The 21228-nt window shown below is 33.5% G+C and overlaps 1 protein-coding gene and 1 long non-coding RNA gene across 3 annotated transcripts; both read left to right on the top strand.

Moving 5' to 3' along the window:
• Positions 1-381: 381 nt before the first annotated feature.
• Positions 382-12791, top strand: LOC128170404 (uncharacterized). 2 transcript variants are annotated; one of them, XM_052836179.1, is made up of 3 exons: positions 382-941; positions 9824-10042; positions 11818-12791. In XM_052836179.1, the coding sequence occupies exons 1-3, from the start codon at positions 545-547 to the stop codon at positions 12501-12503; spliced, it is 1302 nt and encodes a 433-aa protein (XP_052692139.1). In that variant the 5' UTR covers positions 382-544; the 3' UTR covers positions 12504-12791. The 2 variants fall into 2 exon arrangements, with proteins under 2 accessions (XP_052692139.1, XP_052692138.1); XM_052836178.1 differs by lacking the exon at positions 382-941 and adding an exon at positions 5014-5622.
• Positions 12792-18886: 6095 nt separating this feature from the next.
• LOC128170408 (uncharacterized) lies at positions 18887-20665 on the top strand. Its single transcript, XR_008241828.1, has 3 exons — positions 18887-19182; positions 20183-20311; positions 20596-20665. It is a non-coding gene; the product is annotated as an uncharacterized LOC128170408 (long non-coding RNA).
• Positions 20666-21228: the final 563 nt, after the last annotated feature.

The raw sequence follows: 21228 nt of genomic DNA, 5'->3' as shown, positions 1-21228 counted from the left end.
CAGGATAACGAGGACACCATGAGGTCTGCCCCCGCCCCCCCCCCCTTTTTAAAAAAGCGATGCTTCCTGCTTGGGATTAATTATCATTTAAATGATTATGATATGTAAGCATGCATATGAACTAGTTTCAAGCCTTGCTTATTATTTAAAATCAGAGTACTATATGAAACTGAAACAATAAAGGATGTCATATAAAAAAAAAGAAGAAATTTTTATATAAAAATTCGAAAAAAAGAAAGATCGAAAAAAGAATCATGAAAAAGTTCGCAATAAAGCACTACGTGTATGCCGATACTGAACTGCTGAATGAAGTGACGCTTTGACCGGGTGTCGATTAACTTTATGTCGATTTGACATTCAATCGTGCAAGGAACGACAACTCGGAATCGAAATCGCAAACTCTAACTTGACGGATTTCGTCTTCGTTAAAAATTGTTGTAATTGACTTTGCACGTTGGGGAATTGTATAAAAAGTTTATATAGATAATGATGTTCGATGGAATTACTGCAAAGCCTTTCGATTCAGTATTGTAAGTAGACAATCATGTTTTCGGTAAGAAGATTGTTGAGATCGGCCCAATGTTTACAACCAAACCATCCATCATTTAGACATGTGCACGTGGATTTAAAGAAAACGTTGCAGTCATCTTTAGAAAATTACACGGATTTAAAACTATTTCCTCAGCGAATTTCGAATTGTGGTTTTGGAAGAAGTTTTACCAACACATTTGTAGATTATGAAGATTATGTGGGTCCAAATGAAAATGTTCTATTTCATGTGCAATTTTCTAGTGTTTTCAAAAGAGGATTTGACTGTTTGCAGCAATATCTGAAAAATGATGTTGGTCTCTTTGACAGCTTTCACTTGGACGGTGTTTCTAATGATGATAGAGACCATTTCCATGCATTAACTGCTCTGAGAATTTTTCTAGAAAAGCTTGGTAAGTGAAAATTAATTGAACTCAGGATTACAACCTGTGCACTGTACTGGTAAACGACCAATTCTCGCCAAGGACCATTTCTTGCCAGCGCATTGTTATGTCAATTTATTGACACGTAAAATTATACACAAAAAATGATGTAATAATGCACAGGTCCAGTACAATCTCCAGATTTAGCTATATAGTTTGAATAAGCTAAATAGCTTTCTTTAGCTATTCAGAGTAGCTTCATTAAGCTATTTTGTCAAACATTTTTCTTAAATGTGTAATTATTTGGGTTACTGTCGTATCGCCCCAAAGCCAAAGCGCCCCATGCACGAGCGCCCCAATTTTTTTTTGGAGCGCCCCAATTACGTTTCACGAGCGCCCCAAATGTATTCAAGAGCACCCCAAAGTAAAATTATCATTATACCTTACGTCTTGGAAAATTTGCACGAGCGCCCCAAATTGGATTTTCTAATATTGTACTAAAATCAGGATCGTTTTCACGAGCGCCCCAAAATAATTTTCTTGATTATGTCTTTCTGCATATAATCTTGTATCATTACACCTTAATTTGCCCGAGCGCCCCAAAATTGGATTTTCCAATATTGTACTTAAATCGGGATCGTTTTCACGAGCGCCCCAAAATGATTATCCTGATTATGTCTTTCTGCATAGAATCTTGTTGGATTTTTTTTTTACGAACGTGCCCTGAAGTTGCCTACGATTTGTAAGAAAACTATCCTATGATTAGGAAATCATTTCCACGAGCGCCCACAAATAACTTTTAACTTTGCTCTCAAATCAGCATTCTATGTTGCTATAAAGTTAATATTTGACTACATGTGTAATAAATATTTGAAACCTGATTTTGCTTTAAAATGTATGTTGGAGAATCTCACTTTTACCATGTTTACGACGTCACATGCAATCTGACCGGTAGCAATAGAGGAGGTTCATAGAGCCTCCATCTAAAAATTACATAAATGGTAACATTTTTTCAATCAAATAACGTAATAATATATTGTTTGTAGAACAAAACTTTCCATCAACATGAATATACATTACGGATAAAATAGAAATTGTAAGGTATAAATCACATTTCTAAACAAAGCAAGAAAGTAAAAATATAAATGTAGGCATTAAATCATTATTTTTTTATAGATATAGTCTAATAACTGCGGCGGTGTGTATGTACCAATTTTCATAACGCCCAAACACACGTAACTCAATCTGTACGCAAAAGCTGCTGCAGTTGTGAGTCATTAAAAAAATGTTCCAATGCTAAAAACGCCTCTCATTTTACCTAAATATCTGTTGCAGATATACGTGCTTCCTTTGAAACATTATGGTTGAATGGGCCAATGTGGATAGGTAGCAGCAGAATTAATTTCATCTAAAAATAAAATCCAAACCGACGTTACCGTTTACTTAATTAACATAGCCTATACACACACCTGTCGAGAAATTTCATATATGCATTTAATTGAATTTCATTCTAGAGTAAAACAAAATAAGCTAATGACCATACCCTCCTTACCTTAAATCATTTAGAAAGGACCGTGGTTCTGGTTAAACAATATATGGTACAAGGTCTGATATTGAATAGGTGCCAAACGCTGATTAAAAATAATAATCCGGTAAATGTTTACTTTGAAGATACCTTTTAGTTGTGTGTGTATGTGTATACATTTATACGAGGCTAGTATTCATGTTTTATTTCAAACAGCTCCCATCCCCATACAAAATCTTCCTCCTGAGAATTCTAAAGGGACAAGAGGGAATTAGACCTTAAATCTCATTTTTGTACCAAAGCCCATACACAAACCTAGCTGTCAAGAGGAGTCTCATATATACATTTCATTTAGTTTCATTATAGAGTACAAACATTATCACTCCGCTCCCCATACACCCTTGGCAGATTTCATTACGAAAACTCGGTGGCAAGATTTGCTGCAGCTGCGAGTAGCTGATCCAATCGCAGCGTTAAAACAGGCGCTTGTAAAAAAACATGTGTAGCATATTTTTTTTTTTTTGGGGTGAAACATTCGGTGCATTTAACAAGGCGAGACAGAAGTGCTCGAGCACAATGCCCCCTCAACGATAGTCTAACCAGATCACTTTAAATAAAATATATACTTCACAGCATGGGACGGAACATAAAGAATCTGGGCGCACAAGAAAGTGATTTTGCAGGAACCATCGACACGAACCAATTGGAGTTTAAATGTCTATACAGTATCCTCGAAATGCTATGTACAAGTTTGAACAAAAATTGATTACTCAAACTATATTATGTTGAGAGTTTATGTACAAGTCTATTTTGGCTATTGAATAAAACTCACAAGCTTTCTGAAAAGGGAAATGAGGGGTAAACCGATAAAACTTTATTTTATTTTATTTAATACACATGCATATATATTTTAATTGAATTATACTGTATATCATAATAAACTAGTAATAAGAACAGAAAATAGTGTTCATATGGCAGAAATCAATAACGACTTATTAAAATATACCGGTATTATAGTATAATTCAACATAATGTTATACCAACATACATTTAAAAAGGAAAGGAAAACAATAATAATTTGAGTCTCGAGCAGGATTTGAACCCAAAACACTGCGTGAATGTCTTCAAAATCCAGAACGAAACCAGTGAGCCATGCGAGACTTTGAAATTGGGTATAAAGTAAGTGTTGGAGACAATATTGTCATATCTCTGGACTTTGTTTTATTATCCTCCAAAAATATTTTTAAAAAGTATATAATTCTTCATCTCTGGGTCATCTCTCCATCGTTTTTTAAAAAGCGACGTTTTTATTGTTGAAATATGTCATCTTTACAAGTTTTAAATTTGTGGAGAGAAGACCCACAGACATCAGAATCATTTAAAAACAGCTGTAAATAAGTACGATTTTGCATCAATTCCGCCGTGTTGCTATATTTAGCCCCATATTATGACAAAGCCTTTTGTATTTCAAACATTTTTTACCCATTCTACGTCCAACAGAAACCAAATAACGGTAATAATTCGAAAAATGTGCAAAATTAATCAATAAAATTTTCACCCTTCTTGTGCGCCCAGATTCCTGCCGAATCTACATCTTAAGCGCCCACTTTCTTTACTTACTCGTCAAGGTTCGCGTTTACAATACTCTGGAATTCCCGGTATAGTAAACATGGCGAATGTAGAGGTTGTCTTTCCCGTTAATGTATACATATTTACTTATAGTTATTGCTTTTATATGTTCAATAAGCTGTATGTTTTTCAATTACTTTTGTCCGCAATATTCACGACGACGATAGGCCTACCTGGCTGTATGGCATCATTGCCCTCATATATCGGCGTCATTCGGTGACTTTTTTACTCACAGTACAGGCCAACCTCCCTTTAAACAATATAAGGTAGCTATAAATAAAAACATTCCTAGCTTTCTTCATTCCTATTTAATAGCACCGTTAACTATGTTCCGATTTTCGCTTGTCAACATCTTTTCAAATTGCATTTAATGCCATGGCGTGTATATACTATCCGTTGTTTCATTCGATTAAAATGCAAATATTATTATATGCAAGGGGCATAACTCAATTTGCTGTCTAGATAATTTTCTCACTTCTCTTGTTACAGCTTTTATATATTCAACCTTCTCTGTCGTTTAAATACCATCTTGGATTTATACCGAAACCCTGCAAACACAAGAAACCCAGACTATACACAAGGAAAACGTGACAGACTCTAAGGTCGGTGCACAGGATAACGAGGACACCATGAGGTCTGCCCCCGCTCCCCCTCCCTTCCCCCTTTAAAAAAGCGATGCTTCCTGCTTGGGATTAATTATCATTTAAATGATTATGATATGTAAGCATGCATATGAATTAGTTTCAAGCCTTGCTTAATATTTAAAATCAGAGTACTATATGAAACTGAAACAATAATGGATGTCATTTAAAAAAAAAAGAAGAAATTTTTATATAAAAATTCGAAAAAAAGAAAGATCGAAAAAAGAATCATGAAAAAGTTCGCAATAAAGCACTACGTGTATGCCGATACTGAACTGCTGAATGAAGTGACGCTTTGACCGGGTGTCGATTAACTTTATGTCGATTTGACATTCAATCGTGCAAGGAACGACAACTCGGAATCGAAATAACAAACTGTCTCTCAACTTCGTCTTTGTTTAAAACTGTTGTAATTTAATTTGCAAGGCCGACAATTGGATTTAAAGTGCATATAGATAATGATGTTTGCTGGAATTAATGATGCAAAGCCTTTCGATTCAGTATTGTAAGTAGTCAATCATGTTTTCGGTAAGAAGATTGTTGAGATCGGCCCAATGTTTACAACCAAACCATCCATCATTCAGACATGTGCACGTGGATTTAAAGAAAACTTTGCAGTCATCTTTAGAAAATTACACGGATTTAAAAGTATTTCCTCAGCGAATTTCGAATTGTGGTTTTGGAAGAAGTTTTACCAACACATTTGTAGATTATGAAGACTATGTGGGTCCAAATGAAAATGCTCTATTTCATGTGCAATTTTCTAGTGTTTTCAAAAGAGGATTTGACTGTTTGCAGCAATATCTGAAAAATGATGTTGGTCTCTTTGACAACTTTCACTTGGACGGTGTTTCTAATGATGATAGAGACCATTTCCATGCACTAACTGCTCTGAGAATTTTTCTGGAAAAGCTTGGTAAGTGAAAATTAATTGAACTCAGGATTACAACCTGTGTACTGTACTGGTAAACGACCAATTCTCGCCAAGGACCATTTCTTGCCAGCGCATTGTTATGTCAATTTATTGATACGTAAAATAATACACGAAAAATGATGTAATAATGCACTGGCCAGAAATGATACTTGGCAAGAAATGGTCGCATGCCAGTATACTGTTTTAATGTTATTGTGGGTTCAAACGCCGGCGCCAGACAGCCCAGTTGGTTGAGCACCAGACTAGAGATTATGGGGACCTTTGTTAAAATCCCAGTTTAGTTTGTTGTTGTTTCTCACATCCTGTTACTATTTGATGCCATGCCAAACTCTGTAGCTGATAGGTTACTAGTAACTCATGCCAGGTGTGTTGATCAGCGAGGGCGATGATCGTTTAAAGGGGGGGGGAGGAATGTGATGGTCAGACTGGTTTGAAAACCGGCTCCAGATACATGTAGCTCAAGGCATATTTTCAGTAACTTAATAATAAGAAGAGGGGAGGGATGGGGGTCCAGACCCAGAATTTAATAAAAAGTTCAAATTTACATTGTGGGAGGATTGGGGTCCAGAAATTCTAAATTCACATATTGCAATTTTTTTTTATAAGCATCTGTCACCAAGGGGGAAGGGCACCATAGGATAAGGGGGACTAACTCGTATAGGCCCAACCCAAAAGACAGGGGGTCAGCCTAAAGACCATAGTCTTAAATTGACTTCTAAGTCAGATATGCATAAAGCTATAACTCGAAGGCAGGTTTTACACAATTTATTGATTAAGTGATTTGAATTTAACTGAATTATCAAAAATAATCAAATAGAGCAAAGTAAAATAGAACAGGATAAAAATAATTATTTCTTAAAATGCCAAATGTGTTAGATTTGAATTCAGCGCAATGTTGCTTAGTCTACTGACAGACTGGAGGACAGTCGACTAGATCGTTTTTCACTTGAAAGAATTCACAGAAACGAATACAGATTTTATACAGGGGAATGTTTACATCTTTTCTCTATTCAGAAGTATTTCGGAATACGTTGCACAATTTTTTAACATTATCATCTGGGTCCCTTCATAAAAAATCCTGTTGACTTTTAATTTTTAGATGTGTATTGAAACCTAACAAGCTAGAGGGGGTGTTTCAAAGGGGAAATCTTTGGATTTTTTATTCTCTTGAATGAACACCATTTGAACCCAGAGGTATTTATAAATATAGAACAATTAAAGAAAATGTTTGGCTTAAATATCTTGGGACAGACTACTGTATGGATTTTTTCAAAAACTGAGAATACTAATTGACATTATGAAAATTAGCCTAGCTAGTCTAGACACAAAGAATAGAAAAAGCAAATTTTTTAATATCACTGCATACAATTAAAATATGAAATATATGTGAAAACAATGTATAGTTATATGTACATTGTCAATTCATATTAGAAAACATAATGAAGTAGTGCACTTTTGTTCAGAACAGCACTTTGTTGTATCACATAAATTTTGTAACAAAAATTGCTTAAATCAGCAAGAGTTATCTTTCTTTGCCTAAAAATACTGATTCAATGATATATACAATCAGTAAATGATACTTTGTCATAGTTTCTAAATTTCTTAAGGAAAGAATGATTTTTGTTTGAAATTGGGCTGGATGAAATAATTGTAAAATGGATACATATGTCTTAAAAAATGCTATGATAAATGTAAACCAGAATCTCTAATCAGGTTGTTTCAGATGTTAGAGAGGAGTAGCAGATCAGAACAGCAGATTTCAATCAGATGATATTCAGGGATATCAAGCTAGTCTTGACCAAACTAAAATGATTTATTTATTATACGAGGGTCAATAAAAAAATACGAAGACTTTTGCCATAGCTATGCTACTTAACGTCATATCGTTACTAAATTTGGTAGACATAATTAAGCAATGGTTTCAAACAATTAGGAAGGAAAAAAAATTCTTTATTTCTAAGAATTATTTAGAATCAAATCCTGCAAAAATGAGGTCACGGCGCACAGTCAAAATTTGTGTCATGTCAACAATAAACCATATAATGTTGAAAGTAATATCTCTATAAATTGGGCTTAAAACCAAATAATATTGAAACCTCAAATTAAATATATAGTCATGGTATTCTGTGTTCCAAATAATGACGGGATATATTGTTTTGTCGAACAGATATTAGTAACTTAAGACAGATAGTCCTCTTTAGAATTGACTAAAAACATCGATGTCGTCTGATGTCCCAGCGCAACGAGAAGTACAAACAAAATTGATTTAACTCAGGAAAAAGCCGATACAAACTGTGAAAATACTAAATAGTGCCAAAAAATAAGTCAACAATTATTTGCATGTTTGTGTTTAACTGTAATAAATTTTGTGGGGATGGTTGTACCGGTAATCATATTTTGAATATAAAACAGTTCCGAAAGAGAGTAGAATATCTGTAAATATTTGTTAAAAAAAAGTAACGTCAACCAATGTTCAGGGTTACCCTTACTGTAAACTAAGAGATACACGGTTAGAAAATGAAAACTTTGAAGAATTAATTTATGAGTCTCGAACAAATGTGTTCAAATAAGATGTTAAGTGGTTCAGTGACATTTTAAATTGCAAGAAGAAAGACACAAGAGACTAAGCGTGATATAAAGATGGGTATATCTATAATCTGTGCGTGTTTAATCTGTTTTGAAAGTTACCATGATGGCAAAACATGATCTTTTTAAAAAGTGGTAACAAAAATACCGATTCTTAAAATGGACTAAAACTTTGCATATCAATAACATAAGTGTTGGTGCACAGATTAATCTGTTATGCATGACTTTCATGAAAAATATATGATAAACAGCCACTTTGTCTTTGTATTTTTTTTATTGACCCTCGTATATGTATTATTATTTTTTCCATATCTGCTCTCTCATAATAGAAAACCCTTATTCCGTTTTACACATTTAAAATATGTTAATGATTTAAAATTATGTAAACTACATGTAAGCCTACAGTTTGCAATAGTCTCAGTCATGGGTTTTTTTTCCTCCAGTAACAATTACAGTACATTTACCCCTGTGAACTAACTACAAAGAGAGAAATGAAAATTTTCCATCCAATAATTCTGAGGCCTAAAACATCAAACATGTATTGTTCATATACTGTACTGTATGAGTACATTGAAAGAAGTTACATTTGAAAAAAAAATCCCAATCCATGTGGAGGGAGGCAGTTCTTACCTCATTTTTCAAAATTTGAACTATGTGTCTAATTTTCCTGTAATTCTAAAAGTTTTATATAATTGTTTATGCCCTGCCAAAAGTGGGGGATCAGTTCGTTAAGAAGTCATTTTTCTGTATCTGAATTTAAATGTCGCTTTCCAAAACAAATTGGGACCAAGCACCGCCCCCTTGATGCTACATATCCGTAATAATAGTGAATGAAGAGAAACAAAAAGAGATTATAATTTCGTATTGAAGTTATCTCTCTTATCACAGGATCATTCAACCTTAAGAAAGACCTAATTAAAATGTGCAAGTTACAGAGGATATACCTCTCTTTAACCATGTAAAATAACAACTCTGTTTTAAAAATATGTATTTGCCGGATATTATAACAGTCCTGACCCATATACTTAGATGTGTTGTGTGAGTCTGGATTTTAATTCTTTTGAACACATTTTTGCAAGATAGATGACAGTAAAAAATGATATATGAAAAAAACTGTTTTAGTTGTGCCTCTAGAAAATGTTTTCAGTTCCATCGAACTTTGTTGTTTTTTATTTTCACTGCCCCAACAGTTAAGGTGGTATGGGACACTTCCATGTTGTGACGTATTGTTTATCAAAATAAACAATAAAATAAAGTGTAATTATATAAGTAGTTTCTATCCAAAAATGGTCACCAAACTCTGTAACGCAGTGGGTTAGAGGGTTTCCTACGAACCTGTAAGTCATGAGTTCGAATCCCGCTGGGGTTTTTACAATTTTTACCTTTTCAAATATTTTTAAAAGCTATTTTTTGGTGAAATATTGTAAAATTTGAAAATTCTAAAACAGTGAAAATTTTTCAATTATATAGTACTTTAATCCACATTAATATTGACAGATGTCCCATACCACCTTAAATATACTATGGCCTCTATCTTCAGACATCAGATATTTTGTGGTCACTGTTTTTCTTATAAATGTATCCTGTTTACTTTCAGCATTCCATGAAAGTAGCTTGAAAAGCTCACAGAGAAATGCATTTGATGGTAAAAGGGAAGGAGAAATAGCAGCACTGTTGAGCAAACATCTGTTGTCATGCTTAGTGTATGGGAATAAATATCTGATCAGCAATATTTACCACAAGCAACCATCACAATGTCCATGTCTAAATCCAATCCAGTGTATGGAACATATTCCATATGGAGAGACAGGTTTAGGTAAGTTAAGTTTGTAACATTTGAATAATATTATGTGAGATAACCTTAAGCTTAAGGATACATGGGAGATCTTAAAACAGTTAAACCATTTCCAATTTATGAAGCTCACAGGGGCCAGAGTTTCAAGTATCAAGTTTCTGTGCAGCATAGCAGGTGAGGGTCATCGACCCAGAGTGCTATCTCCTTGAATGGGACAACAGTCCATCATTAGTCAATTTCCAGCAGGAGATTTAAGAGGGCTCAATGGTTGTGGCTATTTGTAGACTGTTTTAATCTTCTTACAAAGAAGAGTTCTGTATAAAGATATAGGAAAATGATTAGATTTTAAAACTCAAATATTGGGAATTTTCCTTTAAGGTGTCTCACTATGCACACCAAGAAATATTTGCTCAAGTCAGCAGATTACTTAATGATCATTATAGATGTCATTATAATGGATAAGAAGTATTTAAAGCTGCTTGGTCCGATTTTTTGTTATTACAGTATCAAAATTTTTTCCATACAAATCATATATCTATGAAAAATATGGACTTTCTCCTATTTACACCAGCAGAATCAGTCTCCTTTCAAAGTTAGAAATATACAAAGTAAATAAAAATAATTTGTTTTTGGGCAAACGAAAAAACAAACCAAAATGCATCACGGGAATGTTTAGAAAAGGAAACCGCTTGGTTTTGTCCCCCGAATGATTGGGGTTAATCAACCCGCATGCTATGCATCAATTGTAAAGAAAGCAGACTTCAGAAATATAAGTAAACAAAACGTACACATGTTTATTTGTAATTTGTCTTATCATTTCGACCTTTTTTTAAAGCGATATCGAAGTCGTAATACAATCATACCCGTCTTGTCGTCATGGGTGAAATTTAACATGAGGCGAAATAACGCGGTACCTTTTAATGTCATTTGTTTTGTTAGGAAATTTTGTACGTATTTTTCTTCATTGAAATTTGGCATAATTGACTGGAAAAACTACTGCAATGTATATTATTATACATATGCTAAGCATAGCCATCGTTTAAAAGCATGCATAAAATTGATATAAAATCGGACCAAGCAGCTTTAAGTCTAATAGGCAAAAAATGTGCAATTTTGGATGAAAAATTACATTTACAAAAATTTAATCAGTTAACATTCAACAAAAGCTCCAGGCGGATTCAAACTCATGATCTGCGGTTTAGAAACCCAATATTTTCCCCACTGACCTACGACGATATACAGCCAAAATGAACAATATTTTATAAACAGTTTAACAAAACATTTAAATCGCCATTTTGTGACATAGTGTTTTAAAAAGTATAAGTATAGGTGTAGTGAGGTACATGTATTAATTACAAAGTGTTATTTTATGTTCAAAAAATGACATATGTCAAAGTTAAAGTCAGATCTGATGGTTAATTTGTTGACTACCCAGCTTCCTTAATGCTGGATGGACTGAGGCAATTCAGAGAATGTGTCATGTATATGGACACAACATACAGTGTTCATCAAGTGTCCTCAAAGGATTTGAACAAGCAACCATTTGGTTACTGGCCAAAATGTCATGACTATTGGAAAGATTAAATGATTTCAAATTGTCTATGGTTGCTTAAATGTCACTGAAGATTGAATGATCGATTAATTGATTTCTGTTTTCTGTCCTGTCAATCTGTTACTGGGTACATATTAAGCTTCAATTTAATTCCTACTTTTTATACATTTTGATATGAAAAAAGAACTGGTTTTTTTTTTATTGTTGGAAGTTTTCAATAAGCTTTCTTTTAATTCCATTGTAGGACATGGGGAGCTGTGGTATGGACACCCAGGCATAGTTTTGATCCCAGAGGACCCACCAGACTACATACCCATTATGGTTTATGAAGAATTCCCAAATGAGGATGATGATGGTGTTGGTCAAGAAAGTAATGTTAAGCAGAACAATGAAAACTCAACAGAAAAGTTTGACTTTGAATCTGAAGACATGCATTTTGACAAGTGTGCTGAACAGATCTTTAGCCAAGCCATTACCGTTGCATTTCATCGAGGGAATGCTATGAATGATAGTTGTATTCAACCTGTGTCAACTTTAATTCCATCTTTGGTACTGACTCCTTCTAAGTATTACATAGTGATGTACGATTACATGAATGACATTTTGCTTAGCAGTAGTCACCAATGTTGTTCATGGTGGGATGACAGCGATTTGAAGTTCAATATGTCAGCTGTTCTTCAGATGTGGATGGTGCTAAATTATGTAGACTTTGTTCCTGGTTTAAGCCAAACAGCAGAACATGTTTTAGCTGGTAGTGGTAATTTTCACAACATATTAAGAAGCAAGCATTTGTTTCAAAAGACTAAACATATTTCTCGCAAATTAATATTCAATTCTCCTCAGAAATGTAGAAAACTCATCAATAAGGGAGTTAGTGTTGATCTAGATGAGGAGGTACAATGTATAAAGTTTCCTAGTATAACTACTTGACACCTTTTATGACCTCTATACTGTTAAGGCATACATTTGTATATTATACATATATAATGTTCACTTGTGTGTACAAATTTAAATGATAGAAAATAATGGCAATGTTGTTTTTTTTCTGTTTTTTGTTTTCAGCTTACCTATTTTAAAAGATTTATCATGTTTTAATTGTTCTCATCAATTTTATTTGTGCCAGTTTCAGAAGAACAAAGAATTCATAGAAATACTGCTGGCTTCTCAAGCTTATAAAGTTATAAATGATATGTTGATAATAAAACAATACACATCTTTTTAATGCAATTGTACAACAGAGCATTTTGTCATAAAACATAGAAAATTGAAGCTTATGATAAATGGTAGGTGTTGGTTTGTGAAAGCTATGACCTGATGAGTCATTAAAAGGACTCCAGTGGTGTAACATGAAGTGACACTCCAAGCAACAAGTTGTGAGATGGGGGGGGGGGGTATAATGATTTTGACATGTCCATCAGTCACTTAGTCAGTCCATCTGTCAGAAAACATCATGAAACTTTGTTGATATTGGACATAAAAAATAAGCATACTATTTAAGAAAAACCTATTTCCATGATGTTTTGGAAAATTTTGGCCATTTTTGAAGGTGAGCTTTCCTGATCAAGATTTGTATGTTGTTTGCCATCGTCATTGTGGTAAACTATTAACATTTTTATCTTCTTCTCCAGAACCACTGGGTGGATTTCAACCAAACTTAGCACAAAGCATTACTGCATGAAAGGGATTTATTTATGTTCAAATGAAAAATCACATTCTCTGAAAAGGGGAGATATTTTAGAATTATTGAAAATTTGTTGGTATTTTTCAAAAATCTTCTTCTCAAAAACCATTTGAGTCAGACCATGAAAAGCTCTCTGTTTGGAAGCGACCTCAGTTTCATGTTTGTTCAAATCATGGTTCTCGGGGGTGGAGTGGGGCCACACCTGAGGGATGAAGCTTTTCATTTGAATATTTAGAGATAATTTTCAAGAAAATCTTCTTCGATAAAAACCAATTAGCCAGAAAATGTCAAACTTTTTTAGAGGCATCCTTATGTTGATATGAAAAATCTTGTGGAAAAATATTTAGCCATATATGGTGAAACTTGTGTAGATTAAAGTTTTATCAAGCCAGGGTTCCCTGGAGAAAAGTGGGGCCACAAAGGGTTCGTTTTAAGATCACTACTAATGCAAAGGTACAGAGAAAAATGTTTTCATAAATGCTAAAACAAAGGGGGCTTGGTGCTTACATGTACCATAAAAATAGGTTGCTAGAAATTTACAGATTTAATTATCTACTGTACTTAATTGTCAACATATTTTAAATTTGACACTGTAATGCTGATTTGATCAGCTTTTGTTCTTCGGGTGAGCGATGTTGCCCCTGGATCTGTTTTGAACTTTGGCCATGTATTTTTGGCTAATTAACACCGCGGAATAAATTTTTTCCATGAATTTGTTATTGATTTATTACTACTTTGACAAGCTTTCTTGCAAAATAATTCGCAAAAAAGGCGTTTGCTCAAGATACTAGAATTTGCAGTTTCCTATATATAGTCTTCTTAAAAACACTTGAATTGCTGGAATAAACATGTTTTTTTTAAATAATGATCATTTTTCGAGGAATGTGTCGTCTGACCCAATGTAAATGACTTAAATTATTACAACCCCCGTGTAAAGTATCTCTCTCTCTCTCTCTGTCTCTGTCTCTGTCTCTGTCTCTCTTTCTCTCTCTCTCTCTCTCTCTCTCTCTCTCTCTCTCTCTCTCTCTCATTAATTTAGTTTCATATTATTTCTAGCTAATGTATTTTTTTGCATGATTAGATCAACCTGTTTCGATGTCATTGTCAGACATCCGTTGAATATTACATGTAATCTGAATCAAATTCGAAACTTTGATAGTACAATTGTGACTGTTTTATGTTACATTTTGTTTTTGCTATTGATTTGGTGTCTTACTCTTAAGGTTTAATCGGCTGCTACTGATCTGCACAGTATGAATTCGAAACCCACATTTCAGATTTTCAATTTGAAAAGACGGTTAATGTGTAATAAAAAATATAGTTTCGGAATTTCTGCTTAATTTTTTTATATATTCTTATAGGATAATGCTAATTTTGATGTATTTGCCCGGATCGAAAACAGGTGTTCAATTAAAACGATACGATAGAATATATCCTCCTTTATATATGTAGGGGTACACTGTTTGCATATAATCTACGTAGACCCTTAGTTCCGCCCCACATTTGAAAGCACTTCAAATAAATTTGGTACATCTTTTTTTTTAGCTATTCACCATGGTATTTGATTAGTAATAGTATTAATACTTGATCACTTATAACTTATTATTCTAAATTTGAAAGGAGAACGATATACCATATTACCCTTATCTGTTTTAATTGTCAAAAAATCTATTTGACACACCCCATTATGGTTACCTGGTGTGAACTCGCTTAAAACTTTCACATTGATCGTGTGTACCAAATGTGTCACGTGATATGCATTTTATAAAGCGTGTTCTCAGTACTGGGCATATTTTTCTTCATTTATTTAAAACAAGTATAATTAGCTGTACTTTCAAACTCTTTCATACCAGACCACTAAATTTTTGATTCGCTGGTGAAATTTTAGTGATAAAAATGTCACGTGATATGCAAATGAGCTGTGTTCCATCTATTTAATTTCTTTGTATGCATATTGTGCCATGGCATATCCATTTTGGTTTAATTTATTTGAAAATAAAGGATACTGTAACTAAGGTTGCCAACTAAAATGAATTTTATGGGTCTAAAAAATCGTGGATAATTCCCCAAATGATTTTATTTTACCTATTTACCAAGGACACCCTGCCATGGAAAAAGTCATTGGTGGACAAAACATTGATACAGTTCTATTTTCGCACATTCAAAGGGGCATAGTCACGATTTTAGTCATTTCCCCCCACATTTTTAGCTCACCTGAGCTGAAAGCCCAAGTGAGCTATTCTGATTACATTTTGTATGTCGTCCGTCTGTCCGGCTGAATGTAAACTTTTCACATTTTCATCTTCTTAAGAACCACTGGGCCAATTTCAACCAAACTTAGCACAAAGCATCCTTAGCCTAAGGGGATTCAAAATTGTGAAAATTAAGGTCCACACCCTTTTGCAAAGGGAGATTATTAGGAGTTATTGAAAATATTCAAGAAAGAACAGGGGCGTACAAGGCGTTGTATATCCCGCACTCGGAGCAAAGAGGACGAGAATTTCAATTCAAGTAAGAATATTAATTTTTGACTTGTATGCATTGTTTTCATTATAAATTTCACGACGGAAGTCAATATTGTGATTTCATTCTATTAACATGACAGGCATAAGTTTCCAAATTAAGCTGCACATCACCTTTGCCTGAACCATTCACTGTTCTTAATTGCCAAAGTAGGTATGAATGGGTCCTGACTCCACCCTAAAAGTACTGTAATTTAAAGAATTAGTTTATATTGATTTTTATTATTGATTTATTAAAATGGAGTCTAGACCCATAATGGGTCAAATTTGTAATTTTCACCAGAAACGTTTTACTTTATTAATAATTGTCAAAGAGTTGATTTAAAACGTACTCTAATGTGTCAACATAGCTCAATGGGATAAGCGGAGGCTCGTAGTACATCATTCTCCATGGAGAAGGTGTTCGAATCCTATAGACGGCGTTTTATTTTTACTTCATTTGCCTTTAAGTAAAACATGTTTTGTTTCTTTTATTGGATTATTATGAAAAAAATATCTAATACAATTTATATAATGACAACAATTACGTTATGTTCATAATCATATAATGTCGGATAAAAATAGCGCTAGCATTAATAAGAGATCATGCTGTAATGCTTAGAAAACATCGAATAAAACAAAAGTGCACGTATTATTATATATCATGTATTTGTCAGAAGATGCAGTGCTATAGTATACATGTACATATACTGATGCACAGTTTCAAATATATAGGTTTTTCATATATGTTCATATGTCATTTCAAAATCCTGGGTACGGGGGATTTGTCAGGCATTGTACGCTCTTGTCCTTTCAAAAATTTTCTTCTCACGTACCATGAGACCAGGAAAGCTGAAACTTGTGTGGGAGCCCCCTCAAGTAATGTATATTCAAAGTTGGGAAAATCATGACCCTTGGGGGTAGGTTGGGCCACATTGGGGGGTCGACTTTTTACATAGGAATATATAGAGTAAATTTTTAAAAATCTTCTTCTCAGAAAGAAATCAGTCAGGAAAGCTGAATCTTGAAAGCTGAAGCATCCTCGGGTAGTGCACATTCAAGGTTGTGAAAATCATGACTCCCAGGGGGTAGGATGGGGTCAGAGTGGGGGGGGGGTGTCTTATACATAAGAATATACAGAGCAAATCTTTTAAAAATCTTCTTCTCAAGAACCATTTGGCCAGGAAAGCTGAAACTTGTGTGGAAGCATCCTCAGGTAGTGTAGACTCAAAGTTGTGAAAATCATGACCCCCGGGGGTAGGGTGGGGCCACAATGGGGGGTCGAAGTTTTACATAGGAATATATAGAGTAAATCTTTAAAAATCTTCTTCTCAGAAACTAAACAGCCAGGAAAGCTGAAACTTATGTGGAAGCATCCTCAGGTAGTGCAGATTCAAAGTTGTGAAAATCATGACACCTGGGGGGTAGGGTGGCGCCACCATGGGGGGACGAATTTTAAAATAGGAATATATAGAGTAAATCTTCCCAGAAACCATTATGCCAGGAAAGCTGAAACTTTTATGGAAGCATTCTCAGATAGTAAAAATTTAAAGTTGTGAAAATCATGACCCTCGGGGGTTCAGTGGGGCCACAATTGGGGTAGACTTTTTACATATGAATATATAGAGAAAATCTTAAAAAATCTTCTGATGACTCTAAGAAGCTGATTTTATCATGCCTTTTGTTGCCCAGGTGAGCAATGTGGCCCGTGGGCCTCTTGTTAATATTTGCAATTATTTAGTAAGACATTTCAAAATTTGAGTGCCAGTTAAAAGTGAGATACAGAGCTCTGCTTTGATCCTTTTTTTTTCAAATCTGAAAATACACGTATATACGGGACACCAATACCATAAACTCTCCGTATCTTTTTATGTTTTTTTTAATGTTTTTAGCATTTTTTTTTAAATTAATATGTTCATGATACATGTAAGTCATGTTACTTTTAAGTCAAGGTGTCTGGTTGAAGACACCACAGCAACAATTAAAACAAACGCCCTTCCTCTTCTGATGACCCGTAATGAAATGTTTAAAAAGAAAAAACAGGTTCATATGTTGACAAGAATTGTCCGACAAACTAACCGTATTCAATGGAAGTTGATGAATCAATTTGAATTTGAATACAGGAAGTGTCTTTTGGTAAAATACACCGTGACAAAATGACAATATTACTCGTGAGCATTGGCTCACAGATATCTTGTTACTCCATTCATTTCAATAATTTTTACCGGAAAGACACTCAAATGTATTTGTTATATTACAATACATGCAGGTGTCACCGGATATTGTTTTTTTTTTACAGTTTGATACCTTTAGATAAGAATTTGCGTTCAATATAATTTTGAAAACAAAGTAATGATTATCCTCATTCTCCGTAACATGGGAAAACAGCTGTATATTTAATTCATATAATTGTACATGTAACAGGTTAAATTGATTAATGAAATTTTATAAGTATAAATATGACTGATAGAACCCTTTAAGGATAAAGCAAAATGTGGAATAGTTTGGTTCTTGCCGTGGTATTCGGGGTCTGTATTCAAGGTATTCATTTTTTTTAATCCTAGAATAAAAGTCACCCATGTCTTCAAATAATAGAACAATTTTTTTTTTTAAACTGTATGTTTCTATTTATTAATATCCATCAGTGTATGACACTGTGGCAAACCAAGGAATTTGTGTTTGATATGTGTTTTATACATTGTACATAGAGGCTCTCTCCCATTGTTGTCCTGTCGGATGGGAGCAACATGGCGTTTCCTGTTACTTGTTCTCAAAGAACAAATTGAACTGGAAAGACTCATTGGTAGGATATTTGAAAAAAAAAAAACAAAAAAAAACCCAACATATTTTTGTAGTTCTATTGATCATTTACTTACAGCATCTTTAAATTTCTCAAAATATACAGTTGTACATTATTGAAAAAGTTTGCATTCCTTTTAGAGTATGTATATATTATATACATTAAAAAGTTATTTTTATGAATTTGGTGCTTTAATATTAAAAAGTGTAGTTGAATATCATATTTTAAAAACATAGTTGACTTGTTTTGTGTGATTTTTTTTATGTTAGTAACATTCATCATATGCAATTCTTTATCAATTCTATATTTGTTCAGGATACTGTAAAATCATTAGATTTCGTGGTGGCTTATTTTTCGTGGAATTCGTGGGTACCTCTCATCCACGAAATAACATCCTTCACGAATTGATGAATTAGGGTAATAAAGTAATATTCCCTTTTGTAGATATATATGAATACACGAAATTACGTCCCAACGAACCTGTAAAATTTAAGTCATCCACGAAAATTGTCCCCCACGAAATTTAATGATTCCACAGTAACTGTGCTTCGGTTGGTGGGTGGTTGGTAGCCATTGAGTCCAAGTCAGAAAATATGTTCATAAAGTCAAGATTATATCATGAGTTTGGTAAGTATTGATTTTTTTTACACCAACAAAAGATATCTTCTATTTCTGCAGAACATTGATTTTTACTTTTATATATACAGATTGGGTCCAAAAATCTGCCATATCTAGTCCTGTCCTCTTATAAGTATAAGCATTCATCGTTTAGCTCATTAAAAGTCGACTTTCACTTCAATTGGTATACAATTGGTACATGTATAGAACGGTTAAACGTCAATTACTGTATATAGGGTTATTTTCACCCCATGTTATTTTCGCCCTTTAATAATTGCAAACGGTATAGTCCCGTCTTGAATTCGTCCAGACGCAGTTGTGTTAACAAAAATATTATTTGCAGTATAGAATTCGTCTAGTCTTAAATTCGCCCTCTAACAACGAGGGCAAATGGGGCGAAATAAAATGGTGGCGAATATTTTCCTGCATACAGTACTGATGTATATTTCGTACTTTTTATTATTATAAAACTTTGATAATTTACTTTTGATCGAACAAAAGCTGATAAACTTGAACTCCATCGCAAAGTTAGAATTAGTTTTAGAGGTACATAGTAATGTGTACATTAACAGTATTGATAACTTAAGTACTAAAACTCACCATTTATGAATAATTTACCGGTATATAATATATATGGGAGTATAAACAAATTAAATGTTTCTTACCGAGTTCTCATTCAGTCACTGAAAGATGCAATCATTGAAGAAAAATACATAATCAACCAACGCCTCCTCTTTTTTTTATAATGCTCGCTGCTGTAATTTTATCATGAAACGCCAAAAAGTATTTCATTATGTAAATCATTACTTCATAGTTACTTGGTTCTAAACATATAAGACAAATGAATCGAGGACATTTGCGTTTAAAAGTAAAATATAATATAAAAGGAATATTGTCCATACAGTTTCATTTAAGTTTTCTTTTTAAATGAGAATTAAAGTGTTACATGTATATCGACAAAGCAAGCGTCGCACAATAACAATTCGAGGGTATTTATTTAAATTTTCAGCAAGCCTTTATTTTTGGCTGGGTGCTACCGACCAATTTCGTTCTGACAAGAAATGGTACTGGGTTCAAACGGAACAAAACATTAAAACTGGATACAGTGATTGGTGTCGTACACAACCCAACAATCTGGGTACTTATATATTTTACGTTTTTATAACTCGTTCATACAATCCAGGTACTAATACTTTTGTTTCACGTTTTTTTTTTTACTTTACTTCGCTGGATAATCCGAGTACTTAAATATCAGGTTTACGTGTTTTCTTTAGCTGTTTGCATGCTTATGATTAAAATTGTTAGTTTTTTGTATAAAGTTCTATATTTGTGAATGTTTGATTAGTAATAAAAAGTTATTAAAATACTGATAGATACATTAATTTCTACATGTATATATGCATACTATATACACACTTACAGGAAAACAGCATTGTCTAGCGATGAGGAAGGATTTACATTACCAATGGTCTAATGATTACTGCAAACAAATGTGGGGCTACATCTGTGAACGACGTATGTATTATTTTTTTTTTCCTTTAATTTCATTTCTTAAAAGCGTCAAGTCGTTTCATAGGATTAAACTTCGTCATTTACCTTATATAAAGGTGGTTGAAAAATAATCTAAAGGTGATTAAATGTTTAAGCTGTGCAAGTTGGTCGCCTGTCTTGATTGTTAAGTTGATATTCAACATACGTTTGGTAAAGTTTTTAGTAAATTATTCATTTACCGGAATAAAGAGGTCTATTTGTCTGTGAATTTTACAAAAATGGCATTTAACTACTAGTATATCTTTGATTGGCTTATGTGGATTTTTTTTTAGGAAATAAATGCAAGATTTATTTGCGGTACATATGAACTTTTTTCACATACTTCTATTTTTAAAAACTCCTCATCTTATTGATGAGAGATCGTAAGTAATTCTTATATAAATGTGTTTATTTATTCAATTTTAAATATTGAGTATCCGTATGTATTTTTTAGCCTTGCTTCTTTTGACCTCAGCGCAGCTTTAAAAGAAGTGGACAAGGATATGCGACAGTTGACTTTTACAC

Source organism: Crassostrea angulata, chromosome 2, assembly GCF_025612915.1.
Source record: "Crassostrea angulata isolate pt1a10 chromosome 2, ASM2561291v2, whole genome shotgun sequence".
Classification (NCBI taxonomy): domain Eukaryota; kingdom Metazoa; phylum Mollusca; class Bivalvia; order Ostreida; family Ostreidae; genus Magallana; species Magallana angulata.
This window is presented reverse-complemented; position numbering and strand designations above follow the sequence as displayed.